Genomic DNA, 19,922 nt, shown 5'->3' with positions numbered 1-19,922 from the left:
GTATAGCAGAACTACTGACTTTTCATAACACCTAAATATAAAAAAGTGGGCCCATTGTCTTTATGAAGGGGTCATAATATACATATATACAAACAATATGCATTGTCTTTGTCACTTAATCACCAATAATTATATTAAAATGCATATGTCATTAATTCACACAGAAGAATCTTAATAAAAGGGATTGTCATAAAAAATCCAGTTTTGTTAAAAAAAAGGCATCAATATAGCTCAGTCTTTTAAAAAAAACATTTTTCAAGCTACAAAGTGAAGCGATAGAACCAAACACAAAGTGTCTCTGAACTCCAACTGAAGACCAGAAAGATCCAGCTAGGTGGGATTAAAAATTTTGTATATGTTAAGCTGTCCTGGGGTCATGGCTCTATTGATCCAGGAGACTTACTGTGTTTTTTTCAATGCTACTGCAGGGCTGCTGCATTCCCTTCAGTCCTAAAAACATCGAAAAACAATTTGGTGTTGCCCCTGTGTCTTCTAGGGGCACCATCAGCATCCCAAAAGGCAAACAAATAGACCTTGCTGTGGCACACCTTGTCTGGAGCTGTGAATTATAAATTAGATCATTCAATATTCATTTTTTATATTCTGTGGATACCTCAGTCCCCCCCATGGTATCCACAAGCTTGTTTTTTGTTGGGGGCTATGGGGGGAGCACTAGGGCTCCCACTGTCCCAAGCAGTTCCCCTAGTAAGAGCCAGACATTTTAGAAATTTTGGGTGGGTGCCCCAGTACCAACCCCAGCACCAACCAACCTGACTTTGTTGGGGCAGTAGGGGAGCCCCGGGGCACAGTGGACCCAACTGGATCCCCAGCTAGCACCATATGTTTACATGACCTACTTTTAAATATCATGCACTCTGCCTTATTAGCATTTAGGGCCTTCTTAGGGGAGACTTATTAATATTTGAAAAAAGGATGATTTAGGCCTTGCAAAGGGGTTATTTTGACAGATCAAATTTGTAGTTTAAACCTGCACAGTGATCTTACAGGTAGCAGGCCTGCAGTCATATTTTACATTGTCATATTAGTGACAGTACAATATGTGTGGCAGTCCACTGGAGACATTTAATGCACAGGCCCTTCGCACATTTTGTACCATATACCAGGAACTTACAGGTAAGATAAATGTGCCATCTTCATCACTTATCCCCGAAGTAGCTATAAAAGCACCTGGAGTTGTGTGCCCAAGTGGCAGGTCTGATCACAGCCAGGATAAGCACTTTCTAGAGACCCATGTGCCACACATGTTGACTGAGTAACTGCAGCACAGCCCATGGCGGCATTGGGCCAGGACCAGTCAGAAGACCAAGTGACCAGAGACATACTTTTGAGGTGCCTTTTGAAGAACCAAGGTCATTGCTTTGAGGCAATGTGTTGAAGACAGCACCTCACTTCCACCGGCCGAATAAACTTCACATGAGCAGTTGCTCATCACGCTCAAGCAAAATACCAATGTACTGACTAGACTGAGCCACGCAGTAATTCAAATACCCACCAGTGTCTGAATGAGCTGTGATGCATTGGAGGCCACATAGAAGAGGGCCAGTAACAAAGGCCTCTGCTCCTGCATCAATTCTCCTTGTGACACACATGTGCAGCTTGGAAGCTTCCTGCTGCAGGTGAGAGCCCTCTGCCACAATTGGGCCAGACACTGCCAAGGCCTGCTAATATGAACCTGGATAGATACTTGTTAATGTTAATGTTAATGTTAATGTTAAGGGGAATTTATTGAGCGCACTGTCACCATAGGTTTCCTGGCACTGATAGACTACCAAGGCAGAGCAGGAGAAACTTAACGGGGATGTGAAAAGAGCAGAGTTTTCAGAAATTTCCTGAAAGGCAGAAGACAAGACTCAGTCTTAAGGGAAAGTGGGAGAGAATTCCACAGCTTAGGCGCCAGGTGGGAAAAGCTACGTCCACCTACCCTAGAAAATTTGACACGGGGAGTAACCAGAAGCTGGAGATGAGTGGACCTCAGGGTACGAGAGGGACAGTAAGAAGTAACGAAGGACTTCACGAAAGCCGGAGAGGAACCAGTCTGGGCTTTGAAACTTAGATACTTAACAGGCCTAGGCTCGGGAGACAGTTTGCTAACTGAGTGCTTAGAACAAACAGGGTGAGCATGAACTCCACCTAATGTGACACCTTATATCATACTCTGAACCTGAGGAGGGAACTCAAAGATGGCGGGAGACACACGAAGGACAGATGGAGGGGTCATTGGATTCCTGCGACCAACCTGAGAATACAGCGGATGCAAAAATAACACATGTAGAGTTTTTTTCCTCAAACAAATATTGCTGGATAAAACCAGGAGAAATGTATGCAGGGAAAATGTTTCGATATGTTGGGATTTCCACACCTCAACCTTGGAGAAAATATGAAGTGTTACTGTGTTATCCATCGATGTACCAAACTTAGAGTGGGACAGTAACACAGCACGCAAGAAAAACACAAACCACGCAGTACAGTTAATTCCCAGTGAAGAATGATAATGCTGAAATAAGCTACACGAATACATTGAATTTAACTTGCAAATTATTTATTAGAGAACACTGATTTCAATTTACCATTATTTTTCGTGACTGAAATGTAAAACAAATGCTTTCCTATGCGATCTATAGAATTCTCCACTGTGGGAGGCCTCAACTTAAAAACCCATACCTCTGTGATCTACTTGCATATTATAAGAGGATAGCTTTCGCCTGGCCTGAACACATCACTTCCCATAACCCAAATAGAACATTGGTACATGCTCTTCTTTATCCAAACCTCACAGTAACTCTGAAGCTGAGCTTGTCTTCATAAATTGCTTTACCCATAAGACACAAATGAAGCAGGGCTGGAACAGTCAGCTGTGGCTACAGCAGCAATATATTGTGGTTGTTGTTTAATCTTCTTTTTGGAAGTATTGCTGCGGATTCTGCTTTTTTTATTGACCCTATGAAATTTATCTGACGGTTATGTATGAATTCAATTTTGTTTCCACCAAATCGCACAACTCATCAGAAGAAACCTATTCTCCTCTTGGGAAATGAACTACCTGACTGAAATCCACAAAGATAGATAGAGACTGAAATGCACAACAAAACTGGAACTGCGCAGCCTGCTTACCTTTTCCATGGGTCACTTCTATCGTCCATGTACAATTCAATGAATTAGGATAGAACTCAGGGTAACCAGGTGACAAAATTGTTCCGCTAGGGCCTCTGACATCTCCACCACACAAGGCTGGGAAAGAAACACATTAAAATATGTTTTTGAAACACATTCCTCACTTTTTATTAGAAAGACTGCTAAGCGCACTGCAGCACATTCAGTATTGACAACTAGTATCTACCAAGTGTCCTATATCAGCGACAAATAAAGTGCAGTCAAATGACCCTTAAGGAAACATTAGTTCTTCATGGTAAGCGCTGTCAACGTTCTGTTTTACCAGGACGCATTTCTGTAAGTAGTGCATGGCTTCACTGGTAGTTTTTACCTGTTTCTTTAGTTTACAGCAGGGAAAAATCCTTTGTACAACATAAACAGTTTTTTTCAATAGAAACACCTAGAATGACACCACTTATTTGTGGTAGCTTCAGATAGAGACGCGAAAAGGAGAGGCAAATATCATAGACTAAAAAATAATTCTTATTTTTCTTGTTTTTTTTTAATTTGTTATTTATAACAGGCAGATCCATGAAATTATTTAGTCGTGATTGAGCAGAATAAATGAAAGAAAATCAAACAGACCAGTTACTACAAGTGCTGTATTTTAACATAAAGTGAAAATCAGCAGAAAGTGCTGATCAGCTATACCTGGAAAACTGCTGGATCTAATTTCCGAAAAAATGAGAAAAATCATTTAAATAAAGAGTATCTCAAAAGAGACTGTTTGCTCAATTGGAGCCAGTGCATGAGACATCATAAGTCAAAGACAGAAATTATCTTACTGAAAACAAAGATGAGAATCACATCTGCACTATGCATAAGAGTGAAAAAGTAGATTATCGTGGAGGGGGTGTCCCAGCAAATTAACAAAACACTATGGGCCTGTTTAGGATATCGGCGGATGAGTTACTCTCTCGCAACGGGGAGAGATATCCCGTCCGCCGAAATCGAAATCCCATAATATCCTATGAGATTTAGATTCCGGCGGATGGGATATCCGTCACCATTATGACAGAGTTATCCATCCACGATACCTAAATCAGGCTCTGTGTTGTTAGATTAAAACAATTCTATTCGAAAACTTGCCTCAACCTCTGGTAGGCGTGGTACAAGCAGCAAACATTTCCTCAGAAACATGAGTGATCTAGTGAAGCAGTAGCAAACATCATTAAAGTAAAGAAAACAGTAAAAAATAATAGCCAAACCAATTAACACAAGCATTTGCTAATCCAATAGTTTTCACCAGGGCACATACGTATTGGTTTTGCCATTGTTTGTTTTATCCCCAATTGGCTGCTGTACATACCCATTCATGCCTATTGGAATGTGTTTTCATGAAGCAAAAGGAAATCATTGAAAGCTGGTGTGTGAAAATACCACTTTTTTATGATCATCCCTATGTTTTTCAGAATTGTATTGCTGGTTTTATGTCTCCACACACTGAAGCACTGTCAGTCACTGCCCAGTGTTTATGCTGTGACCCTAATACATGTAAGAATTAGCTAAATCTTGATTGGTGTATTTAACTCTTCTACAAGTACCTGGTATATAGTGCAGAAACTACACGCATAGCATGGAAAGTTAAAGATCTCATGTGGAACTGTAGCACATATTGTGCCACTCATCCACTAATATGACAAAGAAAACATGTCTTTATGCCTACCCATTGTAGCCTGATTGTTGCAGTGTAAAACCTGCAGTGTGATCAGTTAAAATTAGCCATTTTCAACAGGTATAAACCTTCCTCTTTAAATATTTTTAAGTCAGTCAGCGAGATTCCGTGGAGTCCGGCGAGGGGATGAAATACTTAATGCTCACTTGGCCATGCCATGAATCCAGACCCACTGTATGAGGGCTTCACAGTATAGCATCCTATCAGCTCAACCCAGCCCTCATGGAGGTATATCAGCTCCGAGTGGATGCAGTGTCTGGCGGCTTAGTGGACTAATTTGTCCACTGTATGGGCCTGTGTTCGACCTCATGGTCACAGGTTCAAATCCCGGTGGGTCCAGTCAGCCTTTCACCATTCTGAGGTCGATAAAATGAGTACCATTAAGATGAGTAACAATAAACAATAAACATCTGTTATTCAGGGCCAAAATACCCTTGGCTGAACCTGTGCTTTACAAATACATGTTGTTATGTTACGGTACACCAGCATGTTCACAAAGGCAGTGCCCTCCCTAGTCCCTCTCTCAACACTCCAGTCTTCCAAGGGAGAGGCAGAGCTGCCTGCCCTCCAATAAGGACTCCATGCTCTAGCACCATCAGTGAGCAATACAATTGCCACTATCGCCTCTTAGCTCGTGCGATCTACCCAACTTTGCTACCCTGTGCTCTCCCTGCTCAAGATTTAATCAGCTTTCCCTCCAGACATCGCTCATCTCCCCGGCCTGTTTTTAACAGTTCAATGCACTTGCTCACTGCTGAGCACTTTAATGACGAATTCTGGGGAGGCTAAAGATGGCTACCCCGCCCCACACACATACACACACACACACACACACACACACACACATGATTCTCAGGAGGAGAATGCATGTACAGAGGAGTGTGCTGCCAGGTGTGCGTTTACCTTAATGCTGTATGCAATCCAAGCTTTCAAACTGAAGGGCATTATGTATATATGTGACACTGCCCACAATAATCTCGTGAGTCAAACGACGAGGGACAAACCTTTAATCATGACCTGAGAAGCATGAACCCAAGTCTCTGTTCACAAGTTCACTCATATGGCCACATTTACTACTACACAAACACACAAAACATAATACAACAAAGTGGTACCGTGTGACTGGATTGCACCAGCTAAAATGCCTGCGATAGTGTGGTCAGCATTGGGATGAGGTGTATGCGACAGAATTGTGTGTTGTAGAGTCATAACAGATGTTTATGCATTTTTTAAATATAGAAAATATTTCAGCCTATCTCTTGTGTGTCTGTCGAAAAATGTGAAACTTTCTGAGGGGAAGTAGATGGTCATGATGATTAAGAGCTTGGCATATCTTTTCCTTTTGGCACACGTTCAACTGGAGGAAGAAGAATAAACAGGAAACCTAAATGCTTGTGAGACAGTGCTTATGGACTTGCCTTGAAAGCAGGCTCAGCAAGGGGGCTTTTCTCCTCATGCTGTAGTTTAGGCGAATATGCTTAAAGCAGATGGCATTTGTGGCCCAACCTCTTAATCCAAACTATTAATAATTAACCTAATGGGTGCTTGTTATTACCAAGGCATCTGTAGAAAGACAAAGTTTGAGCTGGTAACCTTATTGTCAGCTATGTAAATCTGACCAACTCAGCTCAGAATCTCAGGAACGACAGCAGCATGGGGACCCACCAGATCTTTGCGCCTTCACCTCATGCTGCAGCTATGTCTGATGACAAGAGCATCTTTACACTACAGCAACGGCTGTCCTTGATGCCAGGTCAGCTCTTCACATGACATCAATAACTATCTGCAATGCTTCCCTGCTATTTGCGGCCCCCTAAACTGCAAACAGGACTGTTTGTGCTGGACTGAGGAGGTACATTTTCAGTGGGACTAACCTGGTCACTGTATCCGACCCACGCTCCATCACAGTCGGCCTGAACTTGTGACTTTCTCTCAGTCTCACACAGCCAGATAGCTTTGAGTGTTGCTTTGAGGTTTTTGACTTTGGCTTTCACTTGAATCTTTAAAATTGCATATCTCGGGTTCTACTAATTAGATGTTGTTTTGGACATGATTTATTTATTAGATTCTACTCTATTGTTCAAAATTTAGTGGGGCATCTGTCTTGTTTTGTGTTTCCACATTATTACTGTATGAAGTGCTGCAGAAGTACAATTTCCAATTGGGAAAAGATAGAGATTGGTAGTTTGGTGTTTCTGGACTCACAATTTAAAATCACAACTTATGGTAAAGTCGGATTTTAAATTGTTAGTCTAAAAATGTCAGTTTTAGAAAGTTGACCTTTTCTTTCTTTAACCATTCTGCATCCCTGCATCTCTCTGAATACACATCTCGGTTGGGTGACAGCTGAGCTTTGTGCATTCCCATCTAGACAGTCATACAAAGGGAGCTGGAGTATGACATTTACATCCTGATGGCCCATCCCTAGGCTGATAGGCCTTCCTGAGGTAGGTTGTGAGGAAAAAGCTGACACTTGCACCTGAATAGAGCTGTGACTGTCCCCACACAAAGAACTGCATACCTCCACGTAGTGAGTCTGGAGCCAGGGAAGAAACTGCAGGGACCTTGTGATCTTCAAAGGCCTCTCTGAAGTCTCCCCTACTTCAAAGGCACAACCAGGTATATGTACTGGACCCCGATGTAAAAAAATCTGAACTCTGCTGGAACCAAGGGCATTCTGCCTGGCAAAAGAGCTGCTGTGCTGGAGGAGGGACTGGAGGGAATGAGAAGGACTGGACTGGAAAGTGAATTTGACACATGTCACAGTATCCACCATTGCAAGCGATTTTAGACAATGATATCCTTTCATTAAATAATTCACAAGTAATTGTAATAGTTGCACAAAGTCAGCAATGCCAACTTGCAACCATTAACTAGTCATCCCACAATTTTTTATTACTTCATTCTGACATGATACACTTGCTGGGTAGTATGATCATCCTGTATAATGGACTAAGTTGTTACCCACAAGGTAGAGTGACTAATTTTTTAAACTGGAACATATATGAAAATAAATTAGGCATGTTTACACAGAGACCACTACACAAAATCTATTTCCACTGGCAAGGATACTGCTGGATCCTAGAAAATGGCTAAATACACATTCTAAACTTTAATCTGTAACTTTTGACAGGAACTGGCTAAAATATACATTTAAATAGAAATAAAGTTTCTCATATTTATTAAGAGAGAAATTAATTGATGAAGTTTGATTTTTGATAAATACTTAGGAAAGGTACCTTTTAGAAAGTTACCTTTTTTATTCCCGGAAGGTCCTGGAGGGTAACTTGCATTTGCTTTGAGCTGCTGCCAAGCAGGTGCTTGACATAAATGAGGTAGATGCCAAAGCAGAACAATCACTTAGGCCTGGAGACATGCAGACTGGTTGTGAGGCATTTGATCCTTATCAGCCCAGGAAGAACATTTGCGGTGGACTCAGGAAATGTATCAACTTTAAAGGGATAGAGGTAAGGTCTGTCCATTCAAAGTTTAGTGTAAGGAGACAGCTGAAAAAGGAAAGCCTTTGCCCGCAAGGCCCACACTACCAATGCTGGCTCTGAAGCTAGTGGGAAGGAAGCTACCCCCACCACATCTAGTTTAAAGTGGAAACAGAGGAGGAGACTGATAATTTTCCTGACCACAACTCTTGATAGACGCAAGAGCTCTGCACAACGAATGAAAAGGCTTTACCATCTTGGATATTGGAAGTGAGGGGCACTGTGGGATTGTTTCAGCAAGGCAAACAGTTAACTGCTAGAAATACTGGGTATGGTTCCCCCAGGAACTTTCTACCCATTAGTTATAGTGTGTCAAGGAGTCACCTAATGCCAGTCATAAATATGCCACTCCATGAAATCCTCTTCAGAACACTTTCTGCAAACGCAGATGATCAGAAGAGGACTGTTCTTGATGTCTTTGACCTAAGAAGAGCCCTGAAGAACTGAGCCTGCTCTCTTGTACCCAGTGCAAAGAAATGGACAGACCTTGTTTGTGGCTACAAGGACACAATAGATTACAAGAGGCCTTTTTGCTGAAATGACAAGAGGACAAGTACCAAGTGGAAGTGGGCTGGAGCTTGCTGCTGGCCTCTGCAGGTGTGTGTCATCGCCCATAAGTGCTCTCCTACAGGTCCTAGGAGCCCTAGAAGTGACCCCGAGGAGCTGTCCCAGAAACCTTGAAAAGTTTGTGAACTTTCAAGACCTCTGAAGTCATCAGTGGGACCTCATGACAGTGGAGTCAGATATCAATGAACAGCATCAGGCTTGCCCTGCTGAACGACTTTGAGCAGCATAAATGGGGTAAATCAGATGGCAAATTCTTTTACTAGGACAAATCTGCTTCATGTAGTGCGGTATCGATCAAACAGATAATCATACTTGGCAAGTAGCATCATCATTTGGATGTATGAAGCATTATGTATCAGAACACATCCTTCAGTTTCACTTTGACATGGCTACCCTCTGAATAAAGGAAATGTCTTTGGGGTATACCCATAGCCATATTTAGAAACACTGCACTTGTGTAGAAGAAAAAGTTTACAGCGAGCTCCTATCCAATGGTTTCGGGTGGTACTCACCTACCTGAGTGAGAAGATGAAGCAAACCACTAATATTTGTGGATGAGGTATCTTCTCCTCACATCTAAATATTTCTGTTAGGTAGTAGATAAGTCCATATTATGGGATTCCCCCAGTTAGAGCCTTTTTACCTTTTTGTGTTTATAGGTTTCTCACAGGAAGAACATAAAGGTCAGTTTGCACTACGGTGAGCCCACGACTGTCTGCCGCTGCAGTCCCCTGCGATCATGCACAACCTGCCCTGCAGAGGATCTGGACACCTTCTTCGCAGGATCCCCTCGTTGCCCAGCTGAGTGGCCGCCATCCCAAGGGATCTTTCCCGATGCCCAGCCGAGTGGCAGTGATCATGCGCAACCTGCCCTGCACAGAATCTGGACACCTAGTAGACTCTCCTCACTGCCCAGCTGAATGGCCGCCCTCTTTCAGGATCTCTCCCGTGGCCTCAGCCGAGTGGCCGACGAGTCGCTAACGGGGATCTCCATGCTGTGGTTTAAGGCTCCACCGCGGCTTTAACCACTCTATGCCGGCTTTCCTTTGGCTGCGTTTCTTTCCTGCCGGAGCGTCGTCAACCACTGGGGAATTCATGAGAATACATGGTCTAGTGCGTGACCCCTGGTTAGAAGCTGTCCGCAACCCTCCTTGGAGCCAGCGTCTCTCGGTGGCTTTACTCCCCTGCCAGCGCCCCCGGGGATTTGATTGGCGCTCGATCTGGACTAGAGGTGGGTCAATGAGGTTTATCGTTATTAATACGAGCTTTGACACGAGCTTTGGTTGATGGCTGCCTGGACCCAAAATGGCGGCACCTCGCCATTATGAGGATTTCTGTTTCTCCTCAGTTCTGTTGCCACATACTTTTACAAGGCAAAAGCGAATGCCCTGGGGAGACAGTAACGCTACCAGCCTCTGTGAATACTCAGACCGACCCCAACTAGCACCGCCATCCGCCCACTGCCTGACACTAAGATGGCGGCGGTTCAAGAACATATGACTGCCTCCCATTGCCTGACCTTAAAATGGTGGGGATAATACATCAACATGACCACCATCACTCCGGCTAGCCATTCTAATCACTACTAAACTGATTTCTGAGCCTTCTAAACTCGATTCCCTAGTGCCTCTGCTGAGCTGCCCCGGAACAGGACCCCAGTACCCCCTGCAGTCCGGTGAGCTCCGATACCTACTAGCCCCTGTCCGCCTTGTTATCACCCAGGACCAAGGACTCGCGACTGGACTAGTCCCTCAGTTCTCTATTGCAGCCCTACCCTTGCAGACGGCCTCTTCCGATCTTCGCTAGCACACGAGGGTCTTCGCCCCAACGATCAGACAGCGGCTCAACTGCTTAACTGTCATTTGTTGCACCTATAGTACCCACTCTAGCCAGCATGGCATGGCCCAGCATAAATGCTACTGGGGAAATCCCGCTTACTCTGGTTTACCCCCCCAATCTCTCCAAAGCCACTGCAAAATCCTTCAAGCACTCCACCCTAAAGAGTCACCCGGAGACATTGATTTCCGACCTACGTTACAGCACGGACAATTGTACAGTCATCAATGACCTAATCTTCTACTCCAGAAGAACCCCTTCCTGCAGCAAAACCATTGCGCACCTCCTCAACGTACGTGCAACCCAGAACACTCCACACGGCACTAAGCTTACAATAGCACCCTCCGCAACCCTGCGAGCGGACCTCACAATCACCCTCTTCAAAAGTGGCATTGTCTTGATCCAAGCCTCATCCCGAAACCTTAACAAATTTGCGTGCATCTTTTCCGTCCTCTGTAACCATGTGTGCGACACTAACAGGGTAACCAACACTTACCCCAATGACCATCTGACCAACCTGCCTAGCGTCCCTAGCTACCCACAAACCACCCCGCTAAGGGTCCCCAACACAGATCATCCCATCCCCACCTGCACAGCTCCTGACCGTACCAGAGGAATCATCCCTGCACCTCTGATCTCCTCCTCGCCTGTTCCCCACTCTAACTGTGAGTCTGACACACCTCCAAACACCTATGACACAGATCGATCTTGCCCGCCCAGCCTGACAACCACCCCTCTAAGAGTCTCTACCACTGATCTTCCCAACCTCGCTGGCTCATCTTCTAGCCTTGCTAATATATTAGTCTCTACACCCATGGTCCACTCCCACCAGCCCCTCAAGCAGACCATGAGACTGGTGTGCCGCTGAAAACCCATGATACAGATCGAACTACTCTTTCTACACTGTCCCCTATGCACGCCAATACTATTGCTCCAGAACTACTGCCCCCCTGCCCTCTCACGCCTCCTCCTTATAGGGATTCCAATAGTACTGTCCCAGAGCTAATGCCCCCCGCCTGCTAAGGTCTCCCTCTTATAGGGATATCGAAACCCTGCACTCCAGAGCTGCCAAACTTACTCAGAGTATCCATATCTCCATATTGGAGCTAATGAACCTCCTTCGCCAACCTCAAAACCCAAGGGAACTCCACCCCCCATACCACAGAGATCCCCAAGCACCCACTACTGCTACCCCTGAGACATCTTCGCCCTCGCAAGCATCCATGCCACCTCTCAGAGGAAGAAACTCTAGCTCTCGCCCTCTCTTACAACTTTACTCATACAACCCTTAGTCCACTAGACCTCACTGAAGAGGAAATCCTTGCCATCCTCAGCGACTACAACTCTGCCCCAACTACCTTTTGCCCTCTAGTCATGAGAGCCGAACATGTCATCTGCATGGTCTCTAGCAACACCAACAGATCGGCTACCCTCCGCAACAGAAGTGTGGTCAAGAGCAACCTGGCGCCTCTACACCTGTCCCCCCTGACACTCCCTCTGATTCCTCTCTGTCTGGCCTTTTAATCAACTGCCGATCGGCGTTTAAACACGCCGCTGACATTGCTGCACTCACCCTAAACAAAAACTTAAACTTAGCAATCCTAAAAGAATCATGGCTCAATGACTCTTCATCTCCATGCCTGGACCTCTTAGTCCCTCCCGGCTATAAAATTGCCAGGCTGGACAGGCAATCTAGCAAGAAAGGAGGAGGCATCACCTGCATCTACCGCTCCAACCTCAGTGTCACAGAACTTCTGGCGGATTCCACCGACTCTTGCGAATACCTCACACTCTCCATTTGTAGCAACTCCACCCTAGTGTGCAATCTACGCTTCATTTATAATACCCCAGGCATGAACGACTCCTTCCCTGACCACCTCATGGAACTCATTACTGCTAAGTTCTCCTCCAATTCCAAAGATATTTTCCTGGGTGGTTTCAACCTGCACTGGAACGACCCCAAAGACCATCATGTCAACGCCATCAAAGACCTCCTGACTGATCAAACCATAACCCAAGCCTGTTTACTCCCAACTCACTAAAAAGGGGCCATCCTTGACTGGATCATCTCTAAGGAATCAACCGTCAAAGCCTACAACAAGAACATCCTCAACTCTAAAAAATAATTTTTCAGATCTGAACTTGAGAATGCCAAGAACAGACCCCGCAGGCTCTTCGATCTGGTCAAATACCAATCCAATAAACTTGCCAAAACTTCGAAAGAAACCCCCAAGTCATTAATATCATCTGAGGAACTCTCCTCCTTTTTCGCTGACAAAGACACAGCCTTAGGAAATGAACGTAGTGCCGCCACATACTCTCTATCCCTTCCTGACCTGCCTCCTCCTCCTGCGATGCCCCTACAGTCTTCACCTAAAAATCAAGCGCTCTGGACTGACTTCAGTCTCTCTGATGAAGACTCTGTCTCTAAAATTATATCGTCCCTAAACCCGAATAACCATTTCAACGACCCGCTCCCATCCAACTGCCTAGAGGCGGTTGCCCAGTCCATTATTACTAGCTGGACTGCAATAATTAACGCCTCGCTTCAGCAGGGTTCCATTCCTGACTCTCTGAAAGCCAGCCAAGTCCTCCCCATTTTGAAAAAGCCGTCACTGGATCCAGCCTGCCCCGACAACTTCAGACCTATCTCTAACATCCCCCTCCTAGCTAAAGTGTTGGAGAAGTGTGTACAACAGCAACTAAGTCAGCACATCAACAACTTCCACCTTCTCGATGACTTCCAATCTGTATTCAGACCTGGGCACAGTACTGAAACGATCATGCTCCACATCGTGGACAATGCCCTCCAAGCCCTGGACCAAGGAAAAACATGCCTTCTAATCCTCCTAGATCTATCCTCGGCCTTCGACACGATAAACTACGAAAAACTACTTGAACGCCTCAAACTCAAGATGGGTTTAGATGGCTCTGTTCTAGAATGGTTTAGATCCTTCATCCAAAACCGATTGCAGCGATTCCTAATTAACAGCAACGTATCTGCTCCCTCTCCGGTCACGATCGGAGTCCCTCAAGGATCAACCCTGTCCCCTACCCTCTTCAACCTATACCTTGAACCACTGGCCAAAGTACTACGCACAGCGAATATCTCCTACCATATGTATGCTGATGACACTCAGCTCTACATCAAAGCCTCTTCTCTCGAGGAGATTCTTTCCCTGAATGAGGTCCTGAAATCAACAGTCCATTGGCTCACCTCCAATCCTCTTAAACTCAACACAAAGAAAACAGAATTTCTCCTAATTTCCCCTCCAAAAACCAATCCTGAGATGCAGATATGGATCAAGGCTATCACAACCTTAGATTGCCCACCGACCATCGTGGACTCAACAAAATCTCTGGGACTAACCCTTGACTGCAATTTGAACATGCAAGACCACATCAACTTGATGGCCAAATCAGCCAGATTCCACTTGTGCTACCCTAGGAAACTGAAACCCTTCCTCGACACTGCTGACCTAAAAAGTGCAGTCCAAGCGCTAGTAATCTCCAGATTGGCGTATGGCTGTTCTACGCTCTCAGGTCTACCCAAAATCTCCCTGGCACCCTTAAAAGCCTGCCTTAATGCTGCCGCCAGACTTCTTACAATCTCAAAAAAAATTCGACCATATCTCTCCACACCTGTAAGCTTTGAACTGGCTTCCCTTCGAGGCCAGAATGCAACTCAAACTGGCTTGCATCACACACAAGGCTTTATACTCAAACTCCCCTGCTTATCTCGCACAGAAACTCATGGTATCCGGTGGAATCAGAAACTCCCGGTCTGCCAGAGACCTCTTACTCCAACCTGCACGGTTCCGGGGAAAAAAGGAGGCCAAAACCTTCCTTATGGGTAAAGTCCTCTCCTAACTGTTGCCTCCTACCAACACAGAGACCCTGATCGACTACCTACTAGCGCCTTCCTTCGGAGAACCGAGCTACCTCATCAATAAGCCTGGGGCCTTATCTTGAGTAACTTAAATGTAAACTGTACTTAAGTGTCTGCCACCCGTTATGTATCCAGCACCCCCTCCCCCTCTTAACCTTTGTATACTTTGTGATTCCATGCCTATTGTACACTGCTATTATTCCCTGTAAAGCGCTCCGATACCCCAACGGGTCAAATTCGCACTCTATAAAACAATAAAAATAAATATTTAAAAAAAACAATCAATCTCTGTTTATGTGCATATATGCCTCAACGATTGAAGAATGCACATTTTATTCAGTGTCTTTTGGTGCTATGTATAGCTCTCTTATTGTGCTGTCTTCAATGCTGTTAGAGTGATGGCTATTCTCTCCAAAGTCACAGGTGTCAGTTAATGACATGTATTGTTTAAAAACAAGAAACATATTCTAGCAGGATAGATCTAGAAAATCAGTCAAATCATTTATAGACCCACATGATCATTCTTTTATCCCATTTATATTTACAAATGTAATTATATTCTGTCTAACTCCACATACTATGAATGGCCATGGTTGGAATATTATTAAAATATAAACCTTTGGACATATTTATTTTCTAATTCATACAAACCATATTATTACATTAACTGCCCTTTCATGAAAATACTCTCTGAAAATGTAACCTTTTGGTGCATGTTCACCAATTTTCTCTACAACAATTGGAATTCCATTGGACATGTTTCTGAGTGCACACAAAGGTAAGAGTATGTAAGTGTTTTGCTCATTCACACGGTATTCCCCTACTCACAGTCCTGGCCCTCCTTTGAGAATTACAACTTAAAGATTTCCAAAAGTGGGGATGCAGGGAGCCATCGAATATGCAGACCAACCAGAAGATTCAGAAGAAACAAGTCCATCAACATCTATAAGACATTTAGGGCTTGTTAGCCATCCGTGATTCATTGATTAAGTACATGATAACCTTACGAACCTCACCATGACTGTTGATTTTTAATGTCTATTTTAATTCTAGCATATGTTGCCAGAGAGTTCCTTGAAAATTATTAGCACCATTTTCATTTCTTTTTTTTATATATCATGATTTTCACTCCTCTTTTTATCAATGCACCTTCTTTAGATAGCACATTCTAAATCTTAAATGTTAGTACTTTATAGTCTTGTGTTTGCAAGTAGCAAGTTGCAAAGAAAGCAATATATTATTTGTTTATCAATTTACTAATTTATGCAAATCCATGTAGAGCTTTCATGTGTGCATTACTTGCAAACTTTGACTAGTATACTCATTAGCAGTTTACACCTGTGCATACGTAACTTAAATGGTTTTAGCATTGTGAATCACTAGTTAGATACGTACGAAGAATTTACAATGATTTCATGTATCAGAAATACATATGAGAAAAGATGTGTAAATCATTCCTATTTGTATTTGTATATGTTTCCCTTTAAAATGCGGCTGTCAATGAATAGCCAGTGTACACTCTAACTAGCCACACTTTGCAAAGCTTTCTCATTTCATGTATGAGAATTATATTTGGGCTGCAAAATCCTAACTCAAGTATATGGGTCTTAGGACTTTTTTTTAGAGTTTGGTGGCTGGGGTGCACCATCAAAACCTGACAGCTATCCTATTTGCTGTATTGCAAGTGCCACAGGCTATAATGCACCGGTAATATGGTGAACCGGACATCCACCATGTTTGTGATGAAGTGTCCCATCTGCCAAACTTTAAGTCAGGTCCTTAATGTTGACTCACAAACATTAATGACTAATTTATAATTCCAAACGTTCCATTTATTTATGCAGAACCACTGCAAAATATCAATGGAAGAGCGACCTCCATCCATGCCACTTTTTACTTGTCCTAATGAGGCCTTTGTATTGGTTCCATCTACCACAGTTCTGGTGGGGGTCCTCATACAAGGAACCCCCAAACTGCCCGTTAAGTGATACTCAAAGATACAATTGGAGCACCCTAGGAATGGGGAGATGACCAATTGGGATCCTGACTCTCTATTCCCAAGGGCGAGCACTCCTTGATATCTTTATCCGAATCCTGACTAATGGAAGCAATTTGCTGTGGTTGGGGAAGTAGCTGCAAGCAGGATGATGTCCACTGGCTTCCCCATAAAACCAAAGGCCAACAGGACCCCTTTCCATTAGCTTCTTTACTTCTAGATGGTTGTGATAACATTAGGTGCATTGGTGTTGTAAATATCACATGTGCAGATGAAAGATTGGCATCGAACACCCTTGTCTTTAGGATTCCGTTTAGATGCCTTTTATTTTAGAAGAGGGTGCTAGATGCAGGATGAATGACGTCCACCGAGAAACTTGGAGTACAGCGCCACCTAAAGGTCATACAGATAAAGCCCCACCTCCAGTAGCAAGATCTGCACTTCTTGGTTGTGAAGTCATCAACCAAGATTGACAAGGATTTCCGAGAAATCTACTTGTGAAGGGACTGCTGTCTCTAACAATAAACGTCTGCATGTGCTGCCGAGGTGTACAGAAACAGACATGCCCACAGAAGTGTCAGAAAAGTGGAATGTATAGCAAATGAGTGAAATGCCAGTAACACTTTAATTCTGTGTATGTTCATGTACAATTCTGATGCACTTCTAAATAGTGTAATATTACGTGTATGATGCACACAAAGTTAACAATAATCCTCGAACTGCAAATGTTTTATGCAAACCGCCGAAAGGAAAAATACAATGGCAGTTGAAAAGGGTGCCTCGATTTAGAAATAAATGCTGTAGTGTATGGTTTAGTTTCGTGTTGGTTCACTTATTTTGTTACCTCGTGTGACCTGCTCAGTACTATTTGTGTCGTGGCAGCTCAATATTGTTTTTTTTTTTTTTTAATTTACATGCAATATATCTATTGTTTTTCACGAACGAGCCGCAGCGACATTCATATATTGCTTTTGGCAGTACTGCTGCAACCAGCATTACTCAGCAAATTCTTCCCCTTTCTGCAATCAATCAAGATGTTTGATTGATTTTATAATTGAACATGTTACATTAAGCCAAAGTACAGGCAATGCTTGCGTCTGCCAACCACAAGGAAACAACAATTTTCTTTTACGATTCTTGAAATAAATTTAATTTAAACCCATTTGTTATTGATGTTCATGTCAAAATCTAATTTTATATAAAAAAATTAATCAAGATCTTGTGGCAATAAATAGCACACCGTTACAAATGTGTTTCACTGTCTAATAATTACCAGTTCGAGATCAGAGTCCTGAATGTGAGTCAAAATATTACTTATTTTCTTACATTTTCGGCACACCAAGTCAAGGACATGTTTTTATGAATATTTTGGAACAATGAGATAATTTGAGAGTTTAACAGAGAACGAGAGAAAGCCGAAAGTATACATTCAGAATGCAAGAGAATGAGAGGAACATTTATAATGATGTACAAGGAATCTAGGAGATGATGAGAGGGAGAAAGAAGGAGTGAGACAGCAAAAAACATGATTGTGCACAAATATGGGGCATAAGAAGATTGGTTAAATCTTCCCTTTGAAAGCAATGGTGCTCTTAGTCTGAACGGCAATAGCATTACACGCAAATATAAAACAACATGCAAGAGAAAAGCTGCATTGCAGTGTACCGAGAGGCCAGGTCTGTGCTCACTCATTTGCATGATTAGCCCTCAATCCCAATTACATTTAAATGGTGTATGTAAACACACACACACACACACATCCATAGTAATCTTCAGTTCAAGCAATATGAAAAATAAAACTAGAAAAATGCAATTCTCTAGCTATGGTTAGGTATACAACCATTAATCCCCAAATGCAGGGCTCATTGCCTCACAAATTAAACCAGAAATAATGTGGTTCCCAAAATGACTGGTTATGTCACGTATCACATCACCATTGACATCACTAGTGACTTTGCCTTAGAGTTCATTGAGCTCAATGTTTGGCCCCGCCCAGAAGCCTCTGCATAAATGCCACACAATTCCTCGACCCCAAGGAGGACAGAACTTTGGTTGAGCCCAGTAGCCTCTTGAAGCCAATTGTTCTGGACCTTTTCTTAGGGCCAGCAGACTCGGGGCTCAGGGCTTGTCACTTGGTCTGGCTCCGTCAAGCACCGCTTCCAGATGTACCTGTGCCACGCCCAGAAGATTTCACTGCATGAAACATCTCTTTCCATAGAGCCTGTTGTGCATGGCCATCAGCCATGGCCTGTGGATTTTCGACATAGTGACTCGTCTGCAGGCTGGTACCGAGTTCAATGCGCTTACCCGATAATCCACTAAGCATGACCATTGGTTTAGTCCTTTCAACATCTCTATGTCCTTATAAGAGATGCATATAGAAACAATGTTGTGCTGTTATAGCAATCAGTTTCAGTTTTAGAGGAATTCCCGATGATGACAATGTGAAATATGACATCACCAGCGATGTCATCATTGATATCACAGTGATCAATCACATCATGTGGCGGGCATCAACAGGATAGTTGTGGTTGCACATCTACCCATAAATATAGATTTTCAGAGCTGCTGGGGTGTGAAGTGTACCCATAGCATACCTGAAACTACAGATGTATATGGGAATGCAAAACATAATGTACAATGTAAATACAGAACCATAATTTCACTTTAACAGTGAATTTTAATCAAAGTGTCTACAGGCTCTTGGCAGACAAACTCAGCACCACTTTTAATACTTCTATCTTTTAGGAAATATAAGGTTGACGTGTGCAACATAAACGTCATGTAAGTGCAATATTAGGAATATTTGTTCCACTAGGCTCTAGTGACTCCAATTGCAAAATTACTGTATAACCTGTGTAAGCATCTCTACATTGCACACGCAAATATAATGTATTCCAGTCATACTAACTTCAAAAATTGCAGGTCTGTTGTAACTTCAGTCATGCTGTGTGACAAATCACATCCCAGCGTTCTAGTTGATTTATGTCAATTTGCCCGGAACTAAGGCGAAACATTCACTTAATTTAACTCCACAAAATTAGACCTAAAATGGCCTACGTCCTGCCGGCAATCAAATTTACAGATTGGCATACCCCCTGCTGAGTGACAGACCCATCTACCAGCTCTAGGCACATGAGAAGCAGAAAATACAACAAGTTACAATCGGATTTTCTTGCCTCTCGCTATTTCGGAGTCAAAATTCTTTCAATTGGTAGCATGCAATATATGCAGTGCCATGTCCTATTGTCACCTGGCCACTCTGAAAACATGAAAACCACCAAATATAAA

The 19,922-nt window shown here is 43.3% G+C and overlaps 1 protein-coding gene across 1 annotated transcript in view; it reads right to left on the bottom strand.

Annotated features, from left to right (window-relative positions):
* CSMD3 (CUB and Sushi multiple domains 3) overlaps positions 1-19,922 on the bottom strand; it is a 2,836,509-nt gene that overhangs the window by 1,101,944 nt on the left and 1,714,643 nt on the right. Inside the window, exon 19 of the mRNA XM_085605076.1 lies at positions 3,133-3,249. Coding sequence (XP_085461202.1) covers positions 3,133-3,249 — 117 coding nt within the window. The remainder of the gene's footprint in view (positions 1-3,132; positions 3,250-19,922) is intronic.

Source organism: Triturus cristatus, chromosome 5_1, assembly GCF_964204655.1.
Source record: "Triturus cristatus chromosome 5_1, aTriCri1.1, whole genome shotgun sequence".
NCBI classification, from domain to species: Eukaryota; Metazoa; Chordata; class Amphibia; order Caudata; family Salamandridae; genus Triturus; species Triturus cristatus.
Note: the sequence above shows the minus strand (reverse complement) of the source record. Positions and strands in the feature narration are given on the sequence as shown.